The sequence below is a fragment of the Zalophus californianus genome, chromosome X, assembly GCF_009762305.2.
Source record: "Zalophus californianus isolate mZalCal1 chromosome X, mZalCal1.pri.v2, whole genome shotgun sequence".
In the NCBI taxonomy this organism is placed as follows: domain Eukaryota; kingdom Metazoa; phylum Chordata; class Mammalia; order Carnivora; family Otariidae; genus Zalophus; species Zalophus californianus.
Window position 1 is genome coordinate 47,579,642 of NC_045612.1, and position 27,952 is coordinate 47,607,593.

Sequence of the window (27,952 nt, forward strand, 5' to 3'; positions counted from 1 at the left end):
TTTGTTACTCATAAGGTTGAACGTTTATATGTCTTACGGTTCATTTACATTTTTCTGTTTTTGAATTGCCTGTTCATTTTTTTGCCCATTTTTCCATTGAAATGTTTACTTTATTGCTAGTACTTTTTAAGAGATCTTGATATATTACGAGTATCAATCCTTAGCTGTAATACATGTTGAAAATATTTTCCCCAGTTTTTTGTTTATCTTTGAACTTTGTTTATGGTGTTTTTTTACTTGCTTATTTTTACCATTCTGGGTTTTAAAATCTATGTCATCAAATTAGTTCATCTTTTTCTTAATGAGTGTAACTTTTAGCGTTATGAGTGGGAAGTCTTGTCTCCCATAAGATTATATATATAGTCACTTGTTTTTTCTTTGTCAACTCATAGTTCCATTTTTTTAAGCTTTTGAATCCATCCAGAATTTACCTTGATGTATGGCGTGAAATAGCCACCTAACTGCCCCCCCCCCACACACCCAAATTAGTGGTTAAATATTTGTCCCACCACTGATTGAGTAACCTCCCTTTCCTCGATGGTTTGAAATGCCTGAGGTGTTTTTGAACATGTATGTGCTGGATCCTATGGATATGTGTCCCTGCTGGGTTAAAGGAAGCAATCTGTAATCAGTAGCATTGTCTATGTGGGAAATTCTTCTGGAGCGAGTGCAAAAGACTCCCAGTACTTAAGGAAATCCAAAAAAAGAACAATGCATCAACCAATAACTATGCTTTCTTTTTTTAAGTTTTTATTTTAATTCTAGTTTGTTAACATGCAGTGTTATATTAGTTTCAGGTGTACAATATAGTAATTCAACACTTCCATACATCACCCAGTGCTCATCACAAGTGCCCTCCTTAATTCCCATCACCCAACCCCCCACCCACCTCCCCTCTGGTAACCATCAGCTTGTTCTCTATACTCAAAAATCTGATTCTTGCTTTGACTCTCTCATTTTTTTCCTTTGCTTGTTTGTTTTGTTTCTTAAATTCCACATGTGAGTGAAATCATATGGTATTTGTCTTTCTTGTCTGACTTATTTCGCTTAGCATGATACTCTCTAGCTCCATCCATGTCGTCGCAAATGGCAAGATTTCATTCTTTTTAATGGCTGAATAACATTCCATTGTATACATATACCACATCTTCTTTATCCATTCATTAATTGATGGACACTTGGGCTGCTTCCATATCTTGGCTATTGTAAGTAATGTTCCTGTAAACATTGGAGTGCACATATTCCTTCAAATTAGTGTTTTTGTATTCTTTGGGGTAAATACCCAGTAGTGAGATTGCTGGGTCGTAAGGTAGCTCTATTTGTAACCTTTTGAGGAACCTCCACACTGTTTTCTACAGCGGCATATGCTTTCATCTTTCATTGCAGAGAAGGGGTGAAGAGTCCAGTGAAATGGAGCAGATTTCAATCATTGAAAGGTTCCCTTACCCCTTCCAGGTAAGGTATTTTCTCTCACCAGCTCTCAAAGGTCCCTGTAATGTAATTAGCGTTGGGGTGCAGGGCACAGTGAAGAATACTTGGTCCCAGTGAACAGAATATGAGGTGGACAATGAAGCTGAAGTGAGAAATGAGACTGACATGGGCTAAGAGTGTTAGCTTTTCTGTTTTCCCAATTTAGCATAGTACCTTTTAGTCCCTACACCTCAAAGCAAATCCATAATGGCAGTAACTCTATTATGGTGTGTCTTGTCTATAGTAACTGCATTGAGAAAGATGCTCTGTTGAGTGACCATTTCACTTCCTTCTGGTTCTGCCTATCTGTCTAATGGTGGTCATGTGGGTTGAAAAGACAGAAAAGGGGAGGGAAGGAGTAGTTATTAGGAAGTTCGGTATGGGGAAGGCTTATTAGACTTACACATAAACCTAAATTCTATTCTAGTCTGAAATAACTGAAGAACCACATAGACATCTGTTTCAAAGATGCATTGTAATCCATGAAGGAGAGCAAGAGCTTCAGATTCAGTCTTCAACGTGGTTTGCTTGTGTCCTGAAAACTCTGTAGGTCACATGTTGTGAATATAGCAGCCTCTGCAAACAGTGAAAGCCAGAAAAGGAAGTGGAAAGTCTCAGGGGAGGGGGCTTTCTGTCATGGATTTATGAGCACAGCAAAACTAACAAGAAAAAAGAAAAATGTGCAAGGATCTTGCTCATGTCCCTGACTGTATCAAAATTCATAAAACCTGTGAAGGAGGAGTGTTTTAGACATAGTTTTTACTATTGTCTTTCAACAAGATGATGCTGTTTGGCTGGACTAGTGGGTAATGCTAAATAACAGATAATTCAAATTAATTTACATTTGATTTCAGAATCCACTATGTAATGTCTGTTAAGTCTGTGAGGATTGGAACCACATGTCTCATGCATCTCCAGAACACCTAACACAATGCCTTGTACATGTAAAGTGTTCAAAAAATACTGCCTGTATGATCTGATGACAATGCTTAAAATAGACTTTACTTTTTTTGAAGTAAATATATACTTTACTCTTTTGTGGTTCCAAACTTGGTTAATTTTGGTGAGGGGAGGCCACTAGGCAGTAGGAGAAAAATTAGCCATGAGTTAAAATTTTGCTTCATATTATCCAAGTGAATAATCCATATGTACTAAACAAGACTTAAGTTATACAAATCATTACTTCAGTTTCTCTTCTATACAAACTCAAGGTTTAATAAGATCATAAAATATTCTTTGTTGAATAAACACAAATCCTGTCTCCACCAAGGCTGGGGGAAATATTATGAACTAAGTTTACACACAAACTGAAACACAAGTCAAGAGGATCTAGGACTCTTTAAAAAGCTAAGCACTTCTAAGTCCTACAACCCTGGATGTTAATTGTTCAGGAATTTTTCAGATAGTTCACATGACCCCAGCTCCACCGCCAACGGAAGACCCTACCTTTCTTTGTTTTCCACTATGAATATACAAAGTTGTAGCTGAAGATTAGTTCCTTCGAAGACTTTCTTCTTTTTTCCAAATCCTAACTGCTGAAGTCTGTGTGTCCATTGCTTCAGGTTGTGTATGATGAAGGACCTCTTTATGTCTTCTCCCCAACTGAAGAACTGAGAAAGCGTTGGATTCACCAGCTCAAAAATGGTGAGAATTATTTGGAAAATAATTTGGAGGTTGACAAGGAGGAAGGATGATAGATGGCTTTTTCTCTAATGTTAGTGATATGATCGAGTTTCATATTCCATTATATGAATAAGAGATAACGTGCTAGACTGAGTTTCAACCCAGTTCCACCACGATCTCTCTGGTGCAATTCTGCAGTTGTAGGCACCTCTATTTCCCTATCTATAAAATAGTCCCACTCTTTACACCAATTACAAGGGTGGTGTGTTGTGTTATTCAATGGTCATTGCAATATTTCAAATCCTAAGTATAAAATACCTAGTTCCAAAAATTAGATGATCATGAGAGTGCTTGAGGTCAGTGTAGAGAAGCTTCTTCCAAGCCCTCTTCTACCACACATAAGCTGGGTAACCTCTGGCAAGTAGGCTAACAAGCTTCTTCTGAGGTTTAGCACTTTCTTCTGAAATAGAAATAACAATGATGCCTGCCACACCTACCTCCAGGGTTGTCCTAACGATCCAATGAGGTAATGTATGTGAAAGCACGTAGAAAACTGTGAAACACCGTACAGGAAAGCACTGTACATCTTTTCATTATGGGTAAATATTTTCTAAGGAACTAGTTCATGTTCCTTGTTTTGTGAGGACTTAAACTTGAACACAGTTTCAGCATTTGACATAGACCATACAATGTGCTGAGATAAACTTGACTCTAAAGGCTTGCAGCACAGGATGCATGCAGACATATTTGTGTGTATATATAGCCACATGTCAAGTGACTGAGAGATTAACTGGTTGAGTTGACATCAGGAAAGGCTGCCTAGAGAAACAGGAAGGATGGCAGACTGATAACAGCATGGTTGGGTTATTGCATGACAGCCCTTTGTCTTAGATTCTGATATTTGGTGGCTCACTGTACCACCCTTATTCACTCCCTTGAGTGCAAGTCTGATGGGCCAAAATAAAAATCACCAAATCTTTCAAGCTGAAAGAGGAGAGGAGAGAGGAAGAAAGGGGTCATTTATTGAATTCTTGCTATGTGCCAGACAATGAGCTAGATACCTTATGTTTATTATCTCATTTAATTCTCACAGCAACCTTGGGGTAAAAACAATAGTAATAGCTAACACTTAATGAGCGCTTGGTATCTTCCAGGCTCTGTGCCAAGTGTTTTGAATGTACCAGCTTTTAATCTTCATGATAAGCTTTGAAGTATGTATCATTCCCCTGTTTAGAGATGAGGGAACTGAGGTTCAAAGAGGTTCAGTAACTTCAGTAACCTGCTCATGGTCACACTCATGGGCACGCTGAGAGGTGAAGCCTGGATCTTTGCCAGATCCCTATGTCTGTAGGACTCCAGAGCCTAAGCTTATTGCATAGTGTCATGCTACTTTGTTCTCAAGTCCAGAAATTACACCTGTAGTTGGCTGCAAGCTATTCTAGAGTAAGGCCATGTTGAGATTGCAAATTGGTGATATCTTGTACCACAAAGTCCAGTTCTTGGCATGTTTTGAGGTAAGAGGCCTGCTTTAGCCCTAGGGGGACAAAATGAGCACACAGAGGGCATGTATATTTGCACTTCCTTGGTTCTCTCCACAGTGCCTCATGCAGTGCCTTGCACACAGAAAGAGACCAATAGTTGTGTTAACAGATTTTTCTGTAAGGGTAAACAACCACCAAGGGTGGTTGGGCTCCATGTTGATGGACAGCTAGGATTTAGTTTGGAAATAGGGGAAGGTGGGACATACTGAGGGAGAACCAGAAAAGGAAAAAAAAATGTGACATGTGCAAGTTAGTAACTCCTTTACACTTAAACGACTGATTTCAAAACCAGTCATAGATTAGCCTAGCAAATACTTCTAGAGTGCCCACTACATTCAAGGGATGAGCAATGACAGAGGATAAGAATATCCAGCTTGTAAATTTGGTTTACTGACTCAAATGGCAAACTTATAATGCTGGTTATGCACTAGTATTAAAGTTCACTGGGCAAGTAAAATTACAACAGTAAAAATAAAGCCAAAACAAATAGAAAACACCACCACTTCAAGTGGGTTATTAGTGCAGATGGATAGTGTGGGTTAAGGTGCAATTTTGCCTTCTCTTCTCTTGCATTTTACTGAAGGCATTTCATTTCCAGTTGTTCTAGACCTGGGTGTATGTCTTGTTGAACCTGCTTGGGCTCACACATGACCCAGAAAGGAAGCACCTTGCAACAAATACCCACAGTTGCTAGGAGATTTAGGGGCAAGTCCTAACAATCCCAGAACAGCCCCAGGTGCTGGCAATGCGAATTGTGAAATAATCTAACAGGCACAGAATCCTACTTCAGCGATAAGTTATCCTGCTGTAGGATGAAATGCATGAGAAGGGGACTTCATCAGGGTCCTGGCTATCTCTGCGGGGGTACTGGCTATGAAAGTACATCAGGGAGCCTTCTCTGGTGCTGGATCTGAGTGGTGGTTAAACGGTTGTAGACAATGTGGCCAGTTTGCCTCAAATATGCCTCAGATTGCGCACTTTATTATATGTAAGTGATAACTCAATTTAAAAGCAAGGCCCCAGGACACCTGGGTGGCTCAGTCGGTGAAGCAGCTGCTTTCAGCTCAGGTCATGATCCCAGCGTCCTGGGATCGAGTCCGGCATTGGGCTCCCTGCTCCACGGGGAGTCTGCTTCTCCCTTTCCCTCTGCCTGCCGCTCCCCCTGCTTGTGCTCTCTCTGTCTCTGTCCAATTAAATAAATAAAATCTTTAAATTTTTTTTAAAATAAAAATAAATAAAAGTAGGGCCTCAGGCACCTCATATCCAGCCACCATCTTTTTTCAGTGGCACTTTCTATGCAAAGGTTGCACCCCTGAGGACTTAGCCGTGGGCTCTCTTCTTCCATTTCCCTGAACACGGCAGTGCACACTTTAATGGTATAGCACCACAGATACGTGTCTGCATTCGCTTTAGAATCTTTGTTTGGTTGAGCTCAATAGATCATCTCCTAATTGCAATGTCAAAAATAAGCAAAAGGCCTGAGCTCACCAACGATGAAAGAAAGAGGGGGCATTGGCAAAACTCCAACAACCAATATAGGGAGGAATAGTTCATGCGTGCCTGAAACAGAGTTTTAGATATTATCCTGATAAATATGAATATGAGAGAGCAGCCCATCCAGGACTTGGAGAATGTGCACCAACCATTAGTGCCTCCCAGACAGGACCGGCCCTATGCATTGGTGCAGTAGTCTTTCCTGGTCCTCTCCCTTGGACACTGTGTGGGTCAGCTCGGGCTGTAATAATAATAAAAAAAATACCATAGAGTAGGTGGCTTAAACAGCAACTATTGATTTATCACAGTTCTGGAAGCTGAGGCGTTCAAGATGAATGTGCCAGTGGATTTGGTATCTGGTGAGAACTATCCGCCTGGCTTGCAGAATGGCTCCTTTCTCATATGGCAGAGAGAGAGAGAGAATCTCTCTCAAGTCTCTTCTTATAAGGGCACTACTCCCATCATGAGGACTCTGCTCTTGTGACCTAAGCACCTCCCTAAGTCTCCATCTCCTAATACCATTACTTTGAGGGCATTATCATATGCATTTTGGGGCGGGGGGGGGGACACACAAACATCTAATCCATAACAGACACTACCTCTGCGATTCTCTCCTAAGTAGCTGGAAATACCAGCTCTGGAAATACCAAGTTGGCCAACAAAAGAAAGGGGGTCATCTTCACGGGGTCTTTTAAGAGGCAGGCAGTATTTGGGAACATAGGGTGAGCTCCTTAGGATCCACTGGAGGTAGAGAGGGCAGAAAACATTCTGCACCCCCATTAGCATATTAGCATAGCTTAGTTTAGCAGAGCAGTCAGATGTTGATTAAAGATTCTTGGCAGGTCTACCAGGGTCTAGGCCTGCACCAGAGGGTCTTCAAATTCCCTGGGTGAAGAATAATGGTGAGGGGAGGGAGGGGCAGAGAGTGGAGGTAGGGAGAGCAATTAGTCCTGGCTGGTATCTGGAACATTGTTCAGAATTGCCAGTGCCTGGTAATAATAAAAGACAGACTTGGGTGCCTGGGTGGCTCAGTCGGTTAAGCGACTGCCTTCGGCTCAGGTCATGATCCTGGAGTCCCGGGATCCAGTCCCGCATCGGGCTCCCTGCTCGGCGGGGAGTCTGCTTCTCCCTCTGACCCTCCCCCCTCTCACGTGCACGCTCTCTCTCTCTCTCACTCTCTCTCAAATAAATGGGTAAAATCTTTAAAAAAAAATAAAAGACAGACTTTTGGTTGGTTTTATTATTGTTTTAAAATCCTCTATAGATGGGCGCCTCTATAGGTGGCTCAGTCGGTTAAGTGTCTGCCTTCAGCTCAGGTCATGATCTCAGGGTCCTGGGATCTCGGATCGAGCCCCATGTGGAGCCCCTTGTCATTGGGCTCCGTGCTCAGGAGAGAGTCTGCTTCTCCCTCTCCCCCTGCCCCTCCCCCCATGCTCTTTTTCTCTCTCTCTCTCTCTCAAATAAATAAAAATCTTTAAAGTCTTTAAAATAAAATAAAATAAAATAATAAAATAAAATAAAATTCTCTACAGACAGTACAGCCCCTTATAGCTTGTACCTCCATCTGAAGAGCTCCCACCACCCTGTGCTTGGTATGATGGTGAAGGGGAGTGCTGAGAAAGTAAGGGGTGAGGGTGGGCAGGGGACTAGTGGCTAGAAGTCTTCAAATCCATGTTTAGAAAAGCATCAAAATAGCACTTAAAAAAAAACAGCACTTTTGTTCATTTGCCTGTAAAATGCACCTGGCCACCAGAAGCTTCTAGGCTTCCCCCAAAGTCTTAAGTGAATGGAGTGTGACTAGCAAGCTCTTAAGAACTTGAGTTGGTTTCTATAGAGGAAAGCTGTGCCTTGTTTTTATCTTTCAAAAAAGTTATGTGGGTTTCCTCTTAGCAGTAAACACTGAAATGTGTAGGTACATTTCTTTTTTTAAAAGATTTTTTATTTATTTATGAGAGAGAGAGAAAGCATGAGCAGGGGGAGGGGCAGAGAGAGAGGGTGAAGCAGACTTCCCACTGAGCAAGGAGCCTGACCTCAGGACCCTGGGATCATGATCTGAGCCGAAAGGCAGATGCGTAACGGATCGAGCCACCCAGCCACCACTCAAATGTACATATTCTTAGACTAGTTGAGGTCTTTTTGCCCCAATGCTAGCTGTTGTCAGTTATTTCAGTTGTCTTTGCTTCTCTGTTTCTGACAACACGATCCCAGGATGACTTGTCTAATTGAGTTCATGCTAAGATTCTTGAGATGCCACAGTATTAAAACAAGTGATACCAATCCCTCCTATCTGCAAACCACTCTATTCTTTACAAAGTACTTTGGCTTCTGGGAGACCGTTTGAGCCTCACGACTCTGTGAAGGAAATGGAGGTGCTGTGTTCATCTCCCTCACAATGAGCTCAACCCACCTCAGAGGCCCTAGGAAGAATGGAACCATGTTTATGCTAGAAGCAGAATCACTTCATTTGCTCCTGAGCACCATTCTGTTGACTATTCTCTCAACACTGAAAGCCTGAGAGAATAGTCTCACGAAATAGTCTCATTGCTTTCTCACGAAAGCAAATCTCTCTAAAAGATCACTCAGATAGATGGGACATTGGTGTGCTGAGAACTGGAGTGAGAGTTTGGCTTGGGCACAATGTTTCCTGTAACTGGGAAAGAACACCATAATCAACACTTTGCCTTACAAGATTGAAATGGTTACTGGGAAAACAGACTATATATGTATGTGTGTGTGTGTGTGTGTGTGTGTGTGTGTGTGTATTTTTTTTTTTTCCTCTTGGGCTCTGGAGACATCAGATATGCTTATCTTGGTAGTCAGGAGATAGTCATCATGACAGCCCACTGCAGAGAACTGCACAAGAACTTCCCAGGGCCAGGGATGTGAGCTAACTGGTTCTGTTGCCTGCTTTCTTCAGGGTGGGAGAGGAAGGGGCAGTTGTTCGAAGCTCACCACTAACCTTAGTCAAAGAGGAAAACATGCAAATGGTGGATTCTTCAGAATGTCAGATGTGATCTCTTTCTCTCTTTTCTCCCTGCTATAGTAATCCGGTACAACAGTGATCTGGTACAGAAATACCACCCTTGCTTCTGGATCGATGGGCAGTATCTCTGCTGTTCTCAGACAGCCAAAAATGCGATGGGCTGCCAAATTTTGGAGAACAGGAATGGAAGTAAGAGATCTGATCAATATAATTCCTCCCTCTGTTGATTCTATCTGTCACTCTTTAGAGGGTCGGCCAATGCACAAAGGGGCCTGGGGGAGGGGATAGGTTGGGGCTGACATCCCACTGGCGCTCTGCTCTCCAAACCATGTGACTTGGCACAGGCCTGTATCCACTCAGACTTTTCCTAACTTTCCTAAAGGCACTGTATACAAAAGCTAAGTCCCTGATCAAACCTGTCCCTGGGCCCTTTCCTAAGATGCATTCTATATCAACACTGGTTTCTTACTTTGCAGGCTTAAAACCTGGGAGTTCGCACAGAAAGACAAAAAAGCCCCTTCCTCCCACGCCTGAGGAGGACCAGGTATACAGGAAAATTGGCGCAGATACTACTTAAATAGAAACTTACACGGGTGCCTGGCTGGCTCAGTTAGTAGAGCGTGTGACTCTTGATCTTGGGGTTGTGAGTTAGAGCCCCATGTTGGGCATAGAGATTACTTTAAAAATAAAATTTAAATTTAAAAAAAAGAGGGGTGCCTGGGTGGCTCAGTTGTTAAGAGTCTGCCTTCGGCTCAGGTCATGATCCCAGGGTCCTGGGATTGAGCCCTGCATCGGGCTCCCTGCTCTGCGGGAAGCCTGCTTCTCCCTCTCACACTCCCCCTGCTTATGCTCCCCTCTCTTGCTGTGTCTCTCTCTATCAAATAAATAAAATCTTAAAAAAAAATTTAAATTTAAAAAAAAAAAAAGAAAGAAACTTCCAGTCACACCCTGAAAACACACCAGTCTTAGAACTCCCATGGGACTTGGCAGTGTTCATTGGTGTTCTTGTGGAGAAATGGGATTTGTCCTAAAGAGGACAAATCTTACCACTCTTCAGCGATAAGACAGAGGGCTATTAGGAAGTTCTTGGCAACAATTTAATCCAATCACCTGTTTAAAATGAAACAAAGACTGGGTTTTTTTTAAATGAAAAATATTTTCAAACATAAAGTTGTAAGAATTTCACAGTAAACACCCATATACCCAATACTGGATTCTACCACTAATATATTATTTTAAAAGTTGATTTTTTTGGTTACTTTTTGAAGTCTAAAGAGCACTTTCTCATATTTTGTAAGAAAGCAGGCGTTATTATGCTCATTTTAAAACAAGGAAACCAAGATTCAGAGCCACTTAGTAGATCCATGTACTAGTTTAGTGCCAAGGTTTCTTGATCATGGCTGTTCATGGTTTTTGTCCAGAAAGCTTTAAAAATATTGATGCCTGGGCCCCACCCCCAGAGATTTTGACATAATTGGTATAGGAAACTGCCTGGGATTGTTAACTGCTCTCTAGATGATTCTGATGTGCACTCCAGGCTGAGAGCCCAGCATAAATACTTGAGAATTGTTGAATGAATGCTGAATAAACCTTTTTTTTTTTTATGCCTGATTTAGGTTAGACTGGTGTCTCTAGTAAGCCAGAGAGTTGGGGGAGAAGAGGAGGGTGCTTGATATCTAGTCAAACACCCCTACTTTTTCCCCCAACAACACAGATCTTAAAAAAGCCACTGCCCCCTGAGCCAACAGCAGCACCTGTCTCTGTGAGTGAGCTGAAAAAGGTTGTAGCCCTTTATGATTACATGCCAATGAATGCAAATGATCTGCAGCTACGAAAGGGTGACGAGTATTTTATCCTGGAGGAGAGCAACTTACCCTGGTGGAGAGCGCGGGATAAAAATGGGTGAGTCCACTCCAGCTCTTCTGGAACTTTCTGCCCACCCTCTCCACACGTGTGCAGAAACATGCAGCATAATTCCCCTACTCAGTATCCCAATCAGCAATTGTTTTTCCCACCCCAAAGGGAATATGCTGTCCCGCCAAATACTTCCCAGAGTGCTCTACTCGTGGCCACATCTCTGAGCCTGTAGGGTCTGGCCCATATGTTGTCATGCACATATAATCAGTGCCACATGTGCAGAAGCTACACACTTCACTGGCCTAGCCATGCATCAGTGACATGGTCCTCTTTGAGGGAGGGGCGTGGCTTTTATATCTCCATTTGAGACTGGTTCTGAGCTCAGAGATATGGGCATATGAATCTGTCTCCACCCCCAAGGATGAGAAGTGCTGGATGATCTAACAAATTATCTCCTCTACAGACAGGAAGGCTACATCCCTAGTAACTATGTCACCGAAGCAGAAGACTCCATAGAAATGTATGAGTGAGTATGCTTATGTGCCCAGCACACAGTCTTCCCAGAGGAACCGAAGATAGGGTATACATGTTTATACTTTCAATACATTTATTTCAAGATATTTACTAAAGTCAGTGCCAATGGGGTCAAATGATGCCACCACCCTAAGTCAGTAGCTATGTCTTACCCTCACACCAAACACCCTTTGCTTATGAGAGCTGGAGAGGTCACCATGCCCTCCCCCCAAATCCAGAAGAGCCACTCCAAGAAAAGGATTTGACAACTGGATAGGAAACATTTGCAAGGGTGAAAATGTCACACTTCTGTCACTGTCCTTTCTCCTTAATTGTGGAAATGGATTGTCCTTGGCTGCCCTGTCCCTGATCCTGTCCCAGCACCCCTCTGCCACCTGCCTTTTGTCCTCTACTCTTCATTTCCAACCAGGCTCTGGGAAAGGGATGCAGAGTGCTATGCACACTATAGGTACTCAATAAGGAGTTGAGTGAACTGACTGAACCACTGGCATAGATGAACTGTGGAAGGCACTCTAACCTCTAAGCTGCTAACACCATGGCCTAAGAGCCACTGAAGCATTCTCCCTTTACAGGTGGTATTCCAAACACATGACCCGGAGTCAAGCTGAGCAACTGCTAAAGCAAGAGGTAAGGGTGTGACCACAGGCAAACAGCATTCTCCTTGCACAAGCGAGGGCTTGCTGCTCTCTGTCACCTCAAGGCAAGGAGGTGTCAAGACTGCCATTTTATGGAAGGGCAGTAAAATTAGGGCTTCAATTTTTCTCTCAAGTTTGGGCAGGCGGAATGCAGGTGTGAGTGCCACTTCCTCCTTAAAGTCGGCTTCTTTTTCGTCATTTCAGGGGAAAGAAGGAGGTTTCATTGTCAGAGACTCCAGCAAAGCTGGAAAATACACTGTGTCTGTGTTTGCTAAATCAACAGGGTGAGTGTTACTGTTTCAAGGCCCTGGGGACAACGGACAGAGGTATTTTCATGGTGGGCCCCTCCTACTGTCTCTGCCCCTTAACACTCAAAATTCATCTCACTTTACTTCTTGGGTCCTGCTGACCCTTGTTCCCAAGTCACTGACTCAGCCTCCACTTCTTCAGGGATCCTCAAGGGGTGATCCGCCATTACGTTGTGTGTTCCACACCTCAGAGCCAGTATTACCTGGCAGAGAAGCACCTTTTCAGCACCATCCCCGAGCTCATCAACTACCATCAGCATAACTCTGCCGGTGAGAATCAGGGGCACCAGAGAAAAATGATGTGACAAGAGCCAGGAGAGGCAATTTGGGACAAGGTGGTGAGGGGAAGAAAAAGCCTCATAGGGCAGGGCAAATTTGGTGAAAGAAAACCCCAATGATGTCAGGGCGAGATCAAGTAAAGAGGCGGTCAAAGGCCCACTTTACAGCCAGCAGGGAGTGACTTCTTATCGGGTGACTGATGCTCAGTGCTAAGGAAAGACATAGAAGAGTCTGGTAATTAACAAATGAGCAAGTACTCATTGAGGTCCTACTGTAAACGCAGCAATTTTCTTGGTACTGGAGGAGAACACAGTGAAATTATCAGTCAAGGTCCTTGCCCTCAAAGAACATACAGGTTGGACAATACCCGAAGACAGTTTCTAAGCAGGGTGGACATTTGAAAACCTGGAGATTGGTGAGGGCATGAAGACATGGGATAAGCTTCACTCAGAAGACTTGCTACTATCTGCTACCTCCACGCAAGGCAGTCTCAAGGCCGTCATTTTAGGGGGTCCCAGTAACACTTTGCAGTGTCAAAAGCAGAAGTTGGATGTGAGCTAAGCCTGGGTTGGGAGGTGGGGATATATTTAGTTGGGGAGTGTATTTCAATGTGTATTTTCTCTCTCTTTTTTTCTTCTGAAAATTCTTTTGTGAGAGGAGAAGCTTCCAGAAACATTGGTGTTCGTGGAGATCCCCTGGGATTCAAAATGTGTCAGAAAGATGACTGTCAGAAGTGTGAGGCTTTATGTGAGGCTGTGTGCAGCGTCCCACTTCCCACACTGCACCAGCAGCATGACCCTCTTCTCTGTATGTTTCAGGGCTCATATCTAGGCTCAAATATCCAGTGTCTCAACAAAACAAGAATGCACCTTCCACTGCGGGCCTGGGCTACGGTAACTACTTATTTCTCTAGGGTAGGGTGGATGGGCCAGTGACAAGGACCACCTTTGGCAGACCCAACTAGACCTTGCAGCACACTGTCCCGCACCAGCTGCCTTGAGGAAGATTAAGTCAGGGCCAAACAAGTTATTTAATATTTTTTCTCCCTCTGGTGGCTCCTACTGGGATTGCAAACACACAGATTCTGAAAGGAATTATTTTTTAACTGTGTGATTAAAAAAAAAAAAAATCATAAAGGGATTTTAAGAGGTTGTCTAGTTTCTCCTTTCTTTATGGCTGCCTGGCACCTAAAATGCCAATTCCTCCAACCAGTAACCATCCTGTCCCTGAGATTTACCTGAGCAAAGATAGATTAGCACTCCGGAGCATTTCCCTTTTACCGCTTGCCTATTTCTACCCCCACTAGGGATTCTTATCTATTGTAGGAATTACACATACATGATTCCCCAAAAAATCATATCAAGGCTTTGTTGTTATAGGATCATGGGAAATCGATCCAAAGGACCTGACCTTCTTGAAGGAGCTGGGGACTGGACAGTTTGGGGTAGTGAAGTATGGGAAATGGAGAGGCCAGTACGATGTGGCCATCAAGATGATCAAAGAAGGCTCCATGTCCGAGGATGAGTTCATTGAAGAAGCCAAAGTCATGATGTGAGTTACAGCCCAAACTCAACCCTCAACCCAGTTGCTGAGTCTAGGAATTACCAGGACAGTTTCCATTGTGGCTTAAGGTGACTTAGAGTGAGAGAGATTTGGGACCAGGGCCTGAGGTCAATCTTTGATTGGCGGGAGTACTAACTGCTAAGGTAACCATTTCTCTGCCTTAGATATTGGTGGATAACAGTGTTGGTCTTGGGTGTGTACTACCTCAGTAGTATTTGGGGATAAACATGGAAAATGAGACTTTCAAAGGGAAGATGGGTTCTGACTAGCCTTAGTGTTCAGTCAGCCCTGGGCTTATTTTCTGTTCTGTTTGGGCTCCATATCCCTGCCTGCCCTCACATATTAGGCACTTTTGGGGTTCAGGGTGGGAAGGAGGAAGCTCAACTTGTTATCATGGGCCCTTATCTGATGCTCTACTTCCAGACCAACCCCTTTCCTCTCCAGCCCCTTTCTCATTAGTATGGAGAGCCAGAAAGGGAGGACTGGTTTGTTGCCTCTCTGTAGGAATCTTTCCCATGAGAAGCTGGTACAGCTGTATGGCGTCTGCACCAAACAGCGCCCCATCTTCATCATCACCGAGTACATGGCCAATGGCTGCCTCCTGAACTACCTGAGGGAAATGCGCAACCGCTTCCAGACTCAGCAGCTGCTGGAGATGTGCAAGGATGTCTGCGAAGCCATGGAATACCTGGAGTCAAAGCAATTCCTTCACCGGGACCTGGTAGGACCTCAGAAGGATTGGCCTGGGACCAAGGACTGAGGGGGTAGAAGCAGCAGTGGAAGAAAGATAGATCATACCTGGATGAGGAGGGTGGCCGGAACCATCATTTCAGTTTTATCCAGAAAACATTAAGAGTTAGGTGAGCCCGTGCCCCAGTGATCAGCCAGTCGAGGATCTCCAGCCTCAACACTACAAGTCGTGCCATGATGGGAGCTGGAGCCGTGACTCATGCCCAGCCCCCTACGGCAACAAGGAAATGGTGGGGTCCCCCACCCAGAACAGAAGGGCAACCCCACTTCCCAATGGGGCTGCTCCTGGCACAGAGTCATCATTTGGTTACAGAGTCATATCCTGGGGGCCTGTGGGTAACATTCATTGTTGTTTTTTTCCAATGTTATAGATTAGCTAGCAAACACTGAAAAACACATCTGAAAAAACTGTATTTCCAGCCTCTCGTGACAATCTTGGCCACCCTGAAACATCAGGCTCATTCTCACAGGCCACGCTAACAGTCGCCTGGAGCCGAGGGGCAGCTCACCTCCTTTGGACCAAAGGGCGTGCTCTGCATTTTCCTGCGATCCACCCACCCCCCTTCCCTCTATCAGTTCGGTTGCCTGGCCTCTAGAGGCCTCGGAGTTTTGTGCCCCTGTCTATGGCAGCCAGGCCAAGGTTCAATTTGTCTTAGCCCCACTGGCAGGAAAGCAAACACAACAAAACAAAACACACTTGCCTTGGGTTCTCCCTCATTCTCTCAGCAATTCAGCAGAGGACAGGGTGTCAGGGAATCGTCGGTATGAATGAAATCATTCTGCATGCCCTCCGATGCTTTACTTCTGTCTATACATCAGGTCGCTTTAGATGTAGTAGAAATGCATCCGAGTTTCTCAGTGGCATCACCTGACTCCTGCTGGGTGGGAAAGTGTCTCTTGAGTTGAAAGAGATGAGGCTTCCCTGGCTTCATTCCCCTGGTGGGCAGAAGCTTGGTGCCTTTAACCTGTGTGCTGGTGACAGTGTCACTGGTAACTGTTGTATTACAGGCGGCTCGAAACTGTTTGGTAAATGATCAAGGAGTTGTTAAAGTATCTGACTTCGGCCTCTCCAGGTGGGTGTGCCTTTTTCATCTTTCCCTCTAAAAGTAAAAATAGCACAGTACAAACATGAGGCAGCATTTTTGTTTTGAATCCTCTCCCTTTCTGTTTTCCCCCTCATTCTAGTCTTTTCCACCCTCTTTCTATCCCTTTTTTTCCTCTGAATTCTTCCTCCTTTTGTTTTATTGTAATATCCCTCTCCTCGCCTTTCTCCCTCCGTCTTTTTAAAGCTAAGATTCCCCGATACCCTATCTTGATCTGTTAATCCTGTTGTCTTTGCCCCCCCCCAGTATCTCCTTCTTTCCTAATCAGTCTAATTCCCACTGGCAAGGGCAGCATAGAAGGAAGGATAAAACAGAGAGGGGGACAGAGAAGAGGAGGGGAGTACCTAATAGATCTTATTACGTCATCTTTGCCGTAACCATATCGTCAATGAGGAAAGCTAAATCAGATACAAAAACAGGAATACACTAAAAGTTACATTTGTAAAAGACACTGGGGGGCCTGCAAGCATGTATTTCCTTGGCACCTGGAACTGTGCCAAGAAAATGTAAGTAAATGTCAAGCTCTCCAAAATCGTAACAGTGACAAGTCCTGACCCCCGCAGGTATGTCCTGGATGATGAATATACAAGCTCAGTAGGCTCCAAGTTTCCAGTCCGGTGGTCTCCACCAGAAGTCCTTATGTATAGCAAGTTCAGCAGCAAATCTGACATCTGGGCTTTTGGTAAGTGGAGGGAATTATACAGATTATACAGCTCAAAGGAAGAGGAATGCATTGGGGAAACTGACACTGCAACCTGCACAGAGAGATTATTATGTGTTGTTTTCCTTCCCCTAACCCTTAGGAAGTGCTTGCTATTGTCAGGCACCACAGGGGTTCCTGAGGATAAAAAGAGTAACCTAGACATGATCCCTGCCTTCTTAGGACTTAGAATATACTGAGAGGAACAAACAATTTGTTCAGTATTCCACAGCTTCTGAATACTGATTATGTACCAAGGGACGCTGCCAGACCCTCTAATTACAAAGACAAATAAGAGGCTGTCTCACTCCAGAGGAGCTAATTGTCCAGTCCAACCCTGACTACCCTCCAGCGTGGTCAGTATGAGAGCAGAAGTTTGGACAAAATGTAAAATTCACAGAGTGGGGAATCAGCTGAAATCTAGTATTTGAGGTTGATCTAGGAAGACGAGGAGCCCAACTACCCAAAGAGACTGCAAATCGACTTACTGCATTTTCTTCATTTCCTAGGGGTTTTGATGTGGGAGATTTACTCTCTGGGGAAGATGCCATATGAAAGATTTACTAACAGTGAAACCGCAGAGCACATTGCCCAAGGCCTACGTCTCTATAGGCCTCATCTAGCTTCAGAGAGGGTATATACCATCATGTACAGCTGCTGGCATGAGGTAAGTGTTTTGGGGGGACCTCTCAAATTATTTCCTTGAGCCTCCCTTCCCATTTAGCCAGCCAGGCCCCCAGGCCCCACTCTCCCCGGCTCTGTGGCAGCTGGGCACACACTGATAGCCACACACATCCTGGGACTCCACCTGTACCCCAGTCCTTTCATGGCCAAAGACTTTCCCAGGCTCATCTAGTTCCCACTAGAGTATCCTCAGCAGACCCCATTACCAACTCAGCTTCAGGGGGAGGGGATGCTGTGGGGCTGTGTCACCTAGCATAAGCAGGCAGCTAAAGGCATTCGGCCAAACATATGGACACTTCAAAAGAAAAGCCATTAAAATGTATGTTCATTCCTTTGGAAGTCATTAGCCTTTTCTTCTATTAGACTAACTAACTGCCAATCTTTTTTGGCTGTGATCCTAACTGGAATTAAAAAAAAAAAAAAAAACCCTCCTGAAAGGGAACTAAAATAGGTCGTGGTCATTTTTTTATTTTTAAATGGGGTGCATCGCGGGGTATGTGGGTAGATGTGGTATTTTGAAAACAGGGAGCCTGTCCCACTATTACTAAAATGTTTTATTGCTCTCACCTTGGGTTCTTTCAGAGGTGCTTTCTCCACTTTTTGGTAGGTCCTTGGCAACCTTAATTCGGCAACCGAAATCTCTAGTAGGAAATGAATGCTGCAGTGCTAGAAACAGGGCAGGACGGTGTCCAACAAGCACATACGTGAAGCTGGAGCCCTCTTGGGGGGCTGAAAAGTGGGGACTTGGATCAGAGCGTGGCTCCTTTCCCTTCAACAAGTAACTGAGGTCACAGGGGAAGTGTGGAGAAAGGGACAACCATTTCTCTTCTCTCACCTGTGCCATGCAGGATTAAGGGGGACTGACTGTGCTCCCTCCCAACTAGGACATCCTCACTCTGCTAGTTTAACTATTTCAGACAGGCCCTTTCTCCACAGCCTGTTTAAAGTAATACTCTTGAAACTGGGTGCATATCAGAATCCCTGGGGAACTCTTAAAACTGCAAATGGCTGGGCCTTATCCTCAGAGATTCCAATTAGGTATGTCTGAAGCAGAACCCAGAAATGTCCTTTTAAACTTCCCAGGAAATTCTGATACTCAGTGCAGTTTAAGAACCACTGATTCAAAGGAACAAGAAATTGAAAGATTTTATTTATTTATTTGAGAGAAAGAGAGAACAAGCAGTGGGGAGGGGCAGAGAGAAAGAGAGAGAGAGAGAGAGAGAAGCAGACTTCCCACTAAGCCCGAAGACTGATATGGGGCTCAAGCCCAGGACCCTGGGATCATGACCTGAGCTGAAGGTAGATGCTTAACCAACTGAACCACCCAGGTGTCCTCTGACTTGTTATATTTTTAAATCTAAACTCCGTCTAGAGATCTGTTACCATAAATAAATACAAAGTTCTTGCTTGACTTCCTTGTATCCGTTATCCCTAATGTTCATTCATAGACTCATGGGCAGGGGCCTTAGGGATAGTCTTGGTCCAGTTTTCACAGTATGTTTAGTAAAACCCTAGGGGTTTGTGGATCATGGCTGTCACAAAGGGCCTTAGTCTAGAGGCCAGACAATGGTAATAAAATGTCCCAGGTGCTCGGGATCCCTATTCAGTGATGTAGCCCATGGTCTTGAGATGTTAATTCCTCTGTAAAACTTTGGCTATGGTATGATAAAACAGTGTTTGAAAGTTTACAAGATTTCAGTTCTGGCAAACATTTAAACTTGTTTAGTTAGCCATTTTTCATTTGAGGATCCAAAATAATGATGTACTGGTGTACAAGTCTGTAATGAATTTGCCCTCAGTTTTTAATCAGTGTTTGCCAGTTTAATTTGCAAATTGTCCTCATCACATTAATAACCTGGGTTACTAAAGATGAAAAGTGAACAAGGACTTCATGGAGCACTTCAGTTTCTTTTCCTTTTTCTTTCTTGTGTGTGTGTGTGTGTGTAATTGACAGGGTATGCTACAGGGCATATAGTATATACTTAATAAACATTTCTGCTTACTCACTGCATTTCCCTTGAATTCTGGATTCTAGCCCACTGTAACAGCCTGCTTTTTCTTTGGTTTTAGAAAGCAGAGGAACGTCCCACTTTCAAAATTCTTCTGAGCAACATCCTAGATGTCATGGATGAAGAATCCTGAGCTCACCAATAAGCTTCTTGGTTCCATTCCTCTTCTCCACAAGCCCCAATTTCACTTCTTTGGAGGAAATCCCAGGCTTACAGGCCCTGGAGCCTTGTGCTCTCAATGAATACACAAAGGCCCCTCTCTACATCTAGGAATGACTCTCTTCTTTAATTCTCTGAGATAGTACCTTCTGAGCAAAAACCAAGGAATTATTGTGCCTGGTATTGTCCTCAGAGAGAAAATTTTCCAGGAGTATTAAGACAGACTGAATTTGGGATGGAAAGTTTGGGGGAGGGAGGGGTGTAAATAGCCTGACAAGGGGTCCAACAGCTCTTTGGGTAGGCATTAGAGCTTGGGGGAGGGAGGCAGAATTTGGCAAGAATAAAATGGTGTCATAAAAATGGGAGGGGAGGGTGTTTTGATAAAATAAAATTACTGGAAAGCATTAAGTTTTCTTGCTATCTCGATTAATCATGCAACCTCCCTGGAGCGCCCTATCTCAGTGTTCCAGAAAACTGTTGTGTGGCATTGGTTTGGCATATTCCTACTTTGAGAACTCAAGATCCTCAGCAATTTAACCCCTCTGGCTCATGGAAAATTCTGGCTCTGAGTCAGAGACAAACTCACAAGCAAAGCACCAGTGCCTGGCACAGAGCGGGCATGTAATATTACCGGAATGAATCTGAAAGTTGGGGACAAATTCTATCGGAGCCTCTTTCTCCTCCATCAGGAGGCAAAACACCCTCAAAGAAAACTGGATGGCTAAGAGACGGGCCAAGCTATCTGGGCCAAGAAAGCACCAGCACTGCAGCGGGAAAAGCGCGGGCCAATTTGGAAGCGGGCAGGGGCGGGGCTGTTGGGCCGGCCGGAAACCGGCCACGTGGTGTTAAGTAACTTCCTTTTTTACTTTTTTCCCCTTTCTTTTTGGGAATAACGTCTTGTCAGCACCGCAGCACTGGGCTGCATGCCCCGAGACCTCAGGGCTCACGTGGGTTGCTGCTGCGGGGTCGCAGGCGGGAACCGGGCGCACCGACGGCTGGGAGGAGCGGCCGGCGGGGGCGGGGGTGGGGTGGGGGTGGGGAGTGGGGGGTGCAGGGCCGCGCCCGGGGCCGCGCGCCGGCGCGGTGCGCTCACGGGGGCGGGCCCAGAGACGGCAGGTTGTGGTTCCGGTTCCGTCGCGGAGACACGTGAAGGTCGGTGAGTTGGTGCGGAGTTCGTCTCGGCACGCGTGGCGGCGCTGGGATGGATTCCTCCTCGTCATCGTCCGCGGCGGGTTTGGGCTCGGTGGACCCACAGCTGCAACATTTCATCGAGGTGGAGACTCAGAAGCAACGCTTCCAGCAACTGGTGCATCAGATGACGGAACTTTGTTGGGTAAGGAGCCTGGGGCTGGGACCTGGCCACTGTACCTACTTTCCCCCTGCCCTTGCCCGGCGGGACCCCCCAGAACGTCCGGGATTCGGGGAGGGGGAGGACCGGTTAGCATCGCCTTGGTTTCTTCAGGTTTCTCAGATCAAGCCGGAAGGTAGAAAAGGTGACTCCGCTTCTCGGAGGACTCTCACCCCAGACCTTGGCTTTGTTGGTGCCGAGGACTGGGGATCACAGCCGACTTTTGCCCCTGTCCCAAGCAGCACTTTGGGCACCTGAGGTTGAAGCTGCCCATTGCTGGTCACCAAGACTGATGAGAGCCACCAATACTGAGTTTTTTTTTTTTGAGCCCCGATTCCCAGGGAGTGAGTCTCCTGTTCCTGGACTTCTCAGGGTTTACCTGGATTACCCAGTTGCTGTTGCCCGTGAGAAATGAGTGGCTCTAGCCCACTAACTGTAGAAGTGGCGTAATCCCCCCCCCCGCCACACACACACACACACACACACACACACACACACACACACACACACACTCGCTTTCTTGTTGGGTTGTTGTGTAATACCAAGCTCTTTCAGGTCTGAAGGTTGAGGAATTGAGTATGCTCTGTGAGGGGACTTTGTCGAAAGGACGGAAGCATTTGCAGCTGGGGATCAAAGTGTTCTCTGGCTGCCAAGGACAGCATAACCGCCATGCCTTGTGAAAGAAAAAATCTCAGGATTTAGAGGCTAAGGATAATTTTCCTTGGAAGTGGAGAGTCTGAGGTTTGTGTACACAGCAGAGAATAACGAACAAAATTCATTTGAACCACTTACTTGAACTATATACAGTCATCAGTTCCGTAGTCCCTTTCACATAAACCTATGGTATTGCTGGACTCTGACCCCTAACAGATGCTTACTTTATGTACTCCTTGGTGCTTTGATTCTTAAAAAAAAACTGATTCTTTGGCCAGAAGCGGGTGTGGTTAAGGACTCCTTTAAGAATCTGTAAGCTGTGGGTCCTTTAGGAAAATTCATAGAATTTTCCATTCATCTTGAGAGTATTCAAGAACTTCTGGCTTAAGTAGACAAGGTTATAGAATCTTGGGTAATAAATTCCTTTTTTTTTCTTCGGTAGGTTTTAGGGTGTCACGCGATTTATTCTTTCACCCTTTTTTCCCTGCAGTTACTCTAAAGGCATTTAATGTTGGCAACATTGTGGAGTTAAAACCAGATTCAGTGAAAGGTTACTCCACTTGTATTTTGCTCCCCCCCCCCTTTTTTTGGCTCTATAATAGCTCCACCATTTTCTGTTCCAATAACTTTGGGCAAAATATCTCTGCCACGATTTCCTTCTTTGTAAAATGAGGATTAATGATAGTATCTATTTTGTAGGGTTGTTGTGAGAATTTAATGTAACTGCTTGCCACATGCCAAATGTGAAATAGTAACATATCAGATACTGTTTTTAGGTGAAGTTTTTCCTATAAATAACAAGTTAGCTTTCCCTCCCTCCCCCCCGGTCCCGAATTTTTTCTCAAGTTCTCTTTGTGTTTCTGTACCTTTCCTGAGCAGGAGAAGTGCATGGACAAGCCTGGGCCAAAGTTGGACAGTCGGGCTGAGGCCTGTTTTGTGAACTGTGTTGAGCGCTTCATTGATACAAGCCAATTCATCTTGAATCGACTGGAACAGACCCAGAAATCCAAGCCAGTTTTCTCAGAAAGTCTTTCTGACTGATCTCAGCATTACCTCTTTGGAAAAGGAAGGTAGTTCAAGAAATGAAGAGCGGTTGATGGGATAGTTGAAGAAAAGGCTATGGGGGAATTGGCTCCCACCTTTGTCACTCTTGGGACATCCTGTCATCTGAGAATGAACAAAGACCAATTTTGTGTGTGTGTGTGTGGGGGGGTTTGAGGGTCATATGTGTACTTGATTGTGTTTTTTAATGCTAATCATGTGAAAACAATTGACAGATGAATGGAAAACTCTACTAGATGCATATTACTGTATGTGGGACTGTGCTTTCTCAAAGTCCCATTAACTGCTCCCTATAATTTTGATAGTGGAACTGCTTTCTATAATTTGATTGTGGGACCACAGAAGTCTGTCATTTGTGTGGATTCATTTCAGATTTCTGGGGAGATTGGATATACATCGTTGTGTCTCAGAAAGGGAAGCAGTGGGAGAAGAGTAATTTGGTACTTAACTATAGGCCTCCTTAACTAGTGTTTTGACTATCAGTGCTGGAAAAAAATCTATGGTATGTTCATACAATACACTCAGCTTTCTAGATTCTCTCCCTCCCTTATGCTGTGATTTTCTTAAATGTATAAGGTATGGTCTTGAGGTAGTACAGGTAGCCTGAATGTCTAGAGGCCTTTAGTTAAAAAGGAATCTAGTCAGTGAGCATAATTCTCATTACTAAACTGCCATAAGGAAGAAGCTTACTTACCCTGTATATCAGGGTCCGAAAAATTCAAAGATGTGCCTAAATAGGTTATAAAGATTTAGGCCAGTCAAAAACTAACAGCAGTTTCAGGTAGAGGTGCATGCCTAATGTTAATCAGTGTAGACTCCATTTATTGCATTCTTTTGATCACTGAAATAAAAGCTTCTACAAAATTAAACTCTGATTCAGAAGGCTTTCTATTCTGGTTATCACCTGCACCCTGGAGAGATTTGGTGTAGGCTGGTTCCAAGACTGAAGTGTAGCCTGTCTGGGTACTTGATCTGTGCAGGTAACAGCACAGTATTCCAGGGATGTCTTGTCTGACCTTTTTGTGAGAAAGGAGAACCTTGAGATGAGTTGGGGAGGGAAGGGATTCAGTGCTGACAGTCAGCTCCCTGAGTGGAGTGGACGAGGTTATAATGACTGGATTCCCCTCCCAACTTCAGATGCTAGTAGACTGGAGTGTAGACCTAACAGGGAACTAGGTGTTGGGAGCCTCTAGTTCTGATCCCTGAAGGTTGGGGAGATACACATTTCTAGAAGCCTCAAGTCCTTTTAGCTTTCCACCATATAGGTACCACAAGGATTTTTTTTTTTTTAAATCCTGGTGAAAAAATTTACAAAAGTTTAAGTGATTTTTCTGTGCCAGACACTGTTTTTGGTGCCAGGGCTTCAAGAGTGCACAAAAAACGAAGTCCCTGCCCATGTGGAGCTTATGTTCTAGGAGAGGGGAGACAGGCAACAAACCCATAAATATGTCCGTTTAATGAGTGCCATGGAGAAAAAGCAGTCTGGGGTATTAGGGACTGTTTGTGGGGCTGTTGTTATTTGAGATAACAGAATTAAATGACCAAGCCATGTTGGTATCTGTGAAGAACATTGCAGGCAGAGATGACAGCAGGTCCAAAGGCCCCAAGGTCAGAGCAGCATGCCGTGACACTAAGGTAGAACAGTCAAAAGGTCAGTAGGGCTGGAGTAAAATGAGTAAGGAGAATGGTAAGAAATAAAGTCAGAGACATAAGCGTGAGACGGATTGGGGCTGGGAGGCAGGTAAGTGCACTGATCATGTAGGGGGTTGTAGGCCATTGCAAGGACTTGGCTTTTAGCAAGCAAGATGGGGAGCCACGTGAGTGTTTTTAGCAGGTGAGTAATGTGATACAACTTAAGTTTTAGGAGGGTCCAGCTGCTATTTGGAGAACCTGTACATGTACAGCAGTAAGAATAATGGCGTTTTAAAGTCCCAAGAAAAATCAGGCTCTTAGGGTAGGTGTCTAGCATGTACTTTGTATCTGTATATCCCCTTTGTTTTTTTTCCTACAAAATTTAGTGTGTTCATGGAAAACCTCAAATCATAAAGGAAGGGTCCTTTAATCTTTGCCTTCTTATTCATTCTTCCTTATTCCTCCTTTTTCGTATATATTACTGTTTTATTATTAACTATCATTCCTTACTCTTCCTTTATACAGTATTAAAATACTCCAGTCACGGGCGCCTGGGTGGCTCAGTTGGTTAAGCGACTGCCTTCGGCTCAGGTCATGAAACTGGAGTCCCGGGATCGAGTCCCACATCGGGCTCCCTGCTCAGCGGGGGGTCTGCTTCTCCCTCTGACCTTCTTCCCTCTGGTGCTTTCTGTCTCTCATTCTCTCTCTCAAATAAATAAAATCTTTAAAAAAATAGTCACATTTAGACACAGATGTAACTTTTTTTTTACAATGTTACCTGCTTGCTCAGCTAATGTACATAATGAGAGGGAGGGTCTGTTGGATTTATACAGTATGCTTGAGCACCAAGTGTATGTTCAGTACTACTAGGTACAAGATAATGGGAGAAAGGAAAGGTAGAACATTGTCCCCATCGTCAAGGAGGTTAAGTATACCAGAGCAACAATTTGAGCTTTTTGCTTTGTCAATCTCGGAAACTTCAGAATCTTGATAGAAAGTTGGTACTGTCAGCCCTAATAACACTCAAAGTTCTCATTTCAGTATTCAGGGTAGAATGCTTAAGACTCCCAAGTATGAAACAAAAGGATTGAATTAGCAGACTCTTTCCCTGAAATGAAATCTTACTTGGAAGCCTAATACATAAAATAGAAAAGCAAAGCTGGTTTGGAAAGAGGCCCACTGTTGTCACCCCCACCCCCACTTCACCCACTCCTGTGGTGCCTGAAGCACTGTCTTAGGCCCTCTAGGGTTTTACTAAACATACTGTGAAAACTGGACCAAGACTATCCCTAAGGCCCCTGCCCATGAGCCTGAATGAACATTAGGGATAACGGATACAAGGAAGTCCAGCAAGAACTTTGTATTTATGGTAACAAGTCTCTAGACGGAGTTTAGATTTAAAAATATAACAAGTCAGAGGACACCTGGGTGGCTCAGTTGGTTAAGAACCTGCCTTCAGCTCAGGTCATGATCCCAGGATCCTGGGCTTGAGCCCCACATCAGTCTTCCTGCTCAGTGGGAAGTCTGCTTCTCTCTTTCCCTCTGCCCCTCCCCACTGCTTGTTCTCTCTCAAATAAATAAATAAAATCTTAAAAAAATATGTCAGTTAACCCCATGTAAGATAACATTCACATGCAAAGCAATCAGTCCTTTTTTAAAATTTTTTTTAAATTAAAAAACCACTTTTCATTCCTATCAGTACCTTAATAAAAAATCTTGGCCTAGGACGATTTTATTTCAAAGACCACCCAGTAGTGCTTCTTTTAAGACTCTTCATACTCTCTTCTAGCTTCATCTTCTGGACTCAAAAGAGGCCGATGCAGAAAAGTCTGGTAATTTGCCTGTTTATTCCATGGAAGAGTGAGAGTATTGTTTAGATTAACTGATCTCCAGTCAAAGGGCAACAGATACAGACCACAAGGGACATCTCCAAAGGTGTGGAGGAAAAAAGGCAGAGAACTATGGTAAGGAAACCATATGTGGTACTAACCAAGGTTGTTGAGGGCCTACGCTGCCATTCCTTGAAAGAATGGCAGAGAAGGTGATGACAGCTGTCGGGAGAAGCAGACACCACATGGCCTTGTCTGCATAGGTACTGAAAGTATATCCAAGGCCCTGTTCAGATAGTTCATTTGAATGCTACACCAATCACAAGACAACAGTATCCAGTTGAGGGCTGGCTTTGTGATTGGCTTCCCTAAAATAGCTGCTTCAAGGCAACGCCCAAACTTGATACCTGACGCAGAAAGTGAGCCAACAGAAGAGCAGGTAAGAATATACACTGGGAGGTTACCCAGGCCATCAGGAGGTCCCACTGTGAAGATAAGCGAGTGGAACTGGTCACGACACACAGCAAAAATGACAAATAGATAAAAGAAAATTGAATTACTACTTTGAGGAACTCCTGTAAGAAATGCTAAAGCAATTTGACAAATCATTACATTCTATGACACTTTAGCAAATGAGGAACATTTCAGCAATTAGCCATTTAATGTATGAACTAATAAAATTTGTATTGTGTATCTAAAACTTTTTTAAAGATTTTATTCATTTATTCATGAGAGACAGAGAGGCAGAGGTAGAAGCAGGCTCCCTGTGGAGCAGGGAGCCCGATGGAGGGCTCGATCCCAGGACCCTGGGATCACAACCTGAGCCAAAGGCAGACGCTTAATGGACTGAGCCACCCAGGTGCCCCTAAAGCTATATCTTAAAAAAATCACTCAAGAAGGCAAAACCTATACAATATAATTATGGTACTTTTCTGTTACACAGACATGCATAGAAGGGACAATTAGGATATAGCAAGCCAGGATGCAGATGTACTGATCAGGAACTCTAGATGAACAAAAGGGCCAACAATTTGGAGATCTATCTGCAATATAATGATAATAGCTATGCTTCGCTGAGGGTATGCATACTATTTGCCACATACTGTGCTAAGTGTTTCACATGGGTCATCTTTTTAAAAATTATAACTATGAGAGAGGAACTATTATTACCATACCCATTTACAGATGGAGAAGGTCAGGTTCAGAGAAATGAACTTATTCAAGGTTACACAGCTAATAAGTTATAAGGATGGTATTTGAATCCAGGCAGTTTGACCCCAGAACTAATGGTTTGAACTACTACACTAAACTACCTCCTAAACTTCCTACCTAAAGATAGGAAGTAATGTTTCTTTAAAAGGAACATTTCATTCTAGAGATAGCATGGTATGGTGGAAAGAGCATAGGTTTTAGAGTTTTAGAGTTAGGCAGAACTGGGTTCAAATCCTGATTCCACCTGCCAACACCTGTGTGACCTTAGGGACGTCACTTAACCTCTGATCTTCAGTTTCTTTACCTGTAAAACTGAAAAGGTAATGCCCACCTTACAGGGTTGAAAAAAGAAATCACATGTAAAGCACTTGGCACACTCTAGATGTTTAAATGGTAGCTTTTTATTACTATTTTTCAGAACTGAGCATCTTGGATAACCCTGGTGGAGCCATTAGAGAGAACAGTGGAACAATATAAGGATATTTGTACTTTTTAAAACAGACAACAGTACTACATGCATGTT

The 27,952-nt window shown here is 44.0% G+C and overlaps 2 protein-coding genes across 3 annotated transcripts in view; both read left to right on the forward strand.

Annotated features, from left to right (window-relative positions):
• BTK (Bruton tyrosine kinase) overlaps positions 1–20,096 on the forward strand; it is a 31,304-nt gene extending 11,208 nt beyond the window's left edge. Inside the window, exons 4-19 of one of the 2 annotated variants that reach the window (XM_027608079.1) lie at positions 1,387–1,455; positions 3,033–3,114; positions 9,172–9,300; positions 9,588–9,655; positions 10,826–11,013; positions 11,432–11,494; positions 12,075–12,129; positions 12,342–12,421; positions 12,588–12,715; positions 13,543–13,617; positions 14,104–14,275; positions 14,792–15,008; positions 16,046–16,110; positions 16,704–16,822; positions 17,350–17,507; positions 19,595–20,090. In XM_027608079.1, the coding sequence (XP_027463880.1) occupies positions 1,387–1,455; positions 3,033–3,114; positions 9,172–9,300; positions 9,588–9,655; positions 10,826–11,013; positions 11,432–11,494; positions 12,075–12,129; positions 12,342–12,421; positions 12,588–12,715; positions 13,543–13,617; positions 14,104–14,275; positions 14,792–15,008; positions 16,046–16,110; positions 16,704–16,822; positions 17,350–17,507; positions 19,595–19,666 (1,740 nt within the window). In that variant the 3' untranslated portion in view covers positions 19,667–20,090. Of the gene's footprint in view, positions 1–1,386; positions 1,456–3,032; positions 3,115–9,171; positions 9,301–9,587; positions 9,656–10,825; positions 11,014–11,431; positions 11,495–12,074; positions 12,130–12,341; positions 12,422–12,587; positions 12,716–13,542; positions 13,618–14,103; positions 14,276–14,791; positions 15,009–16,045; positions 16,111–16,703; positions 16,823–17,349; positions 17,508–19,594 lie in introns of both variants that reach the window. The other variant, XM_027608078.1, reaches the window with a different exon arrangement.
• Positions 20,097–20,784: 688 nt separating this feature from the next.
• TIMM8A (translocase of inner mitochondrial membrane 8A) lies at positions 20,785–23,639 on the forward strand. The gene is made up of 2 exons (XM_027609607.2): positions 20,785–21,025; positions 22,574–23,639. Exons 1-2 carry the CDS (start codon positions 20,894–20,896, stop codon positions 22,733–22,735), a joined length of 294 nt encoding a protein of 97 aa, XP_027465408.1. The 5' UTR covers positions 20,785–20,893; the 3' UTR covers positions 22,736–23,639.
• Positions 23,640–27,952: the final 4,313 nt, after the last annotated feature.

Coding starts and splice junctions, on each gene's coding strand:
- TIMM8A (XM_027609607.2), top strand. CDS start 20,894: ATGGATTCCTCCTCGTCATCGTCCGCGGCGGGTTTGGGCTCGGTGGAC. Junction 21,026..22,573: donor AGATGACGGAACTTTGTTGG/GTAAGGAGCCTG, acceptor TTTCCTGAGCAG/GAGAAGTGCATGGACAAGCC.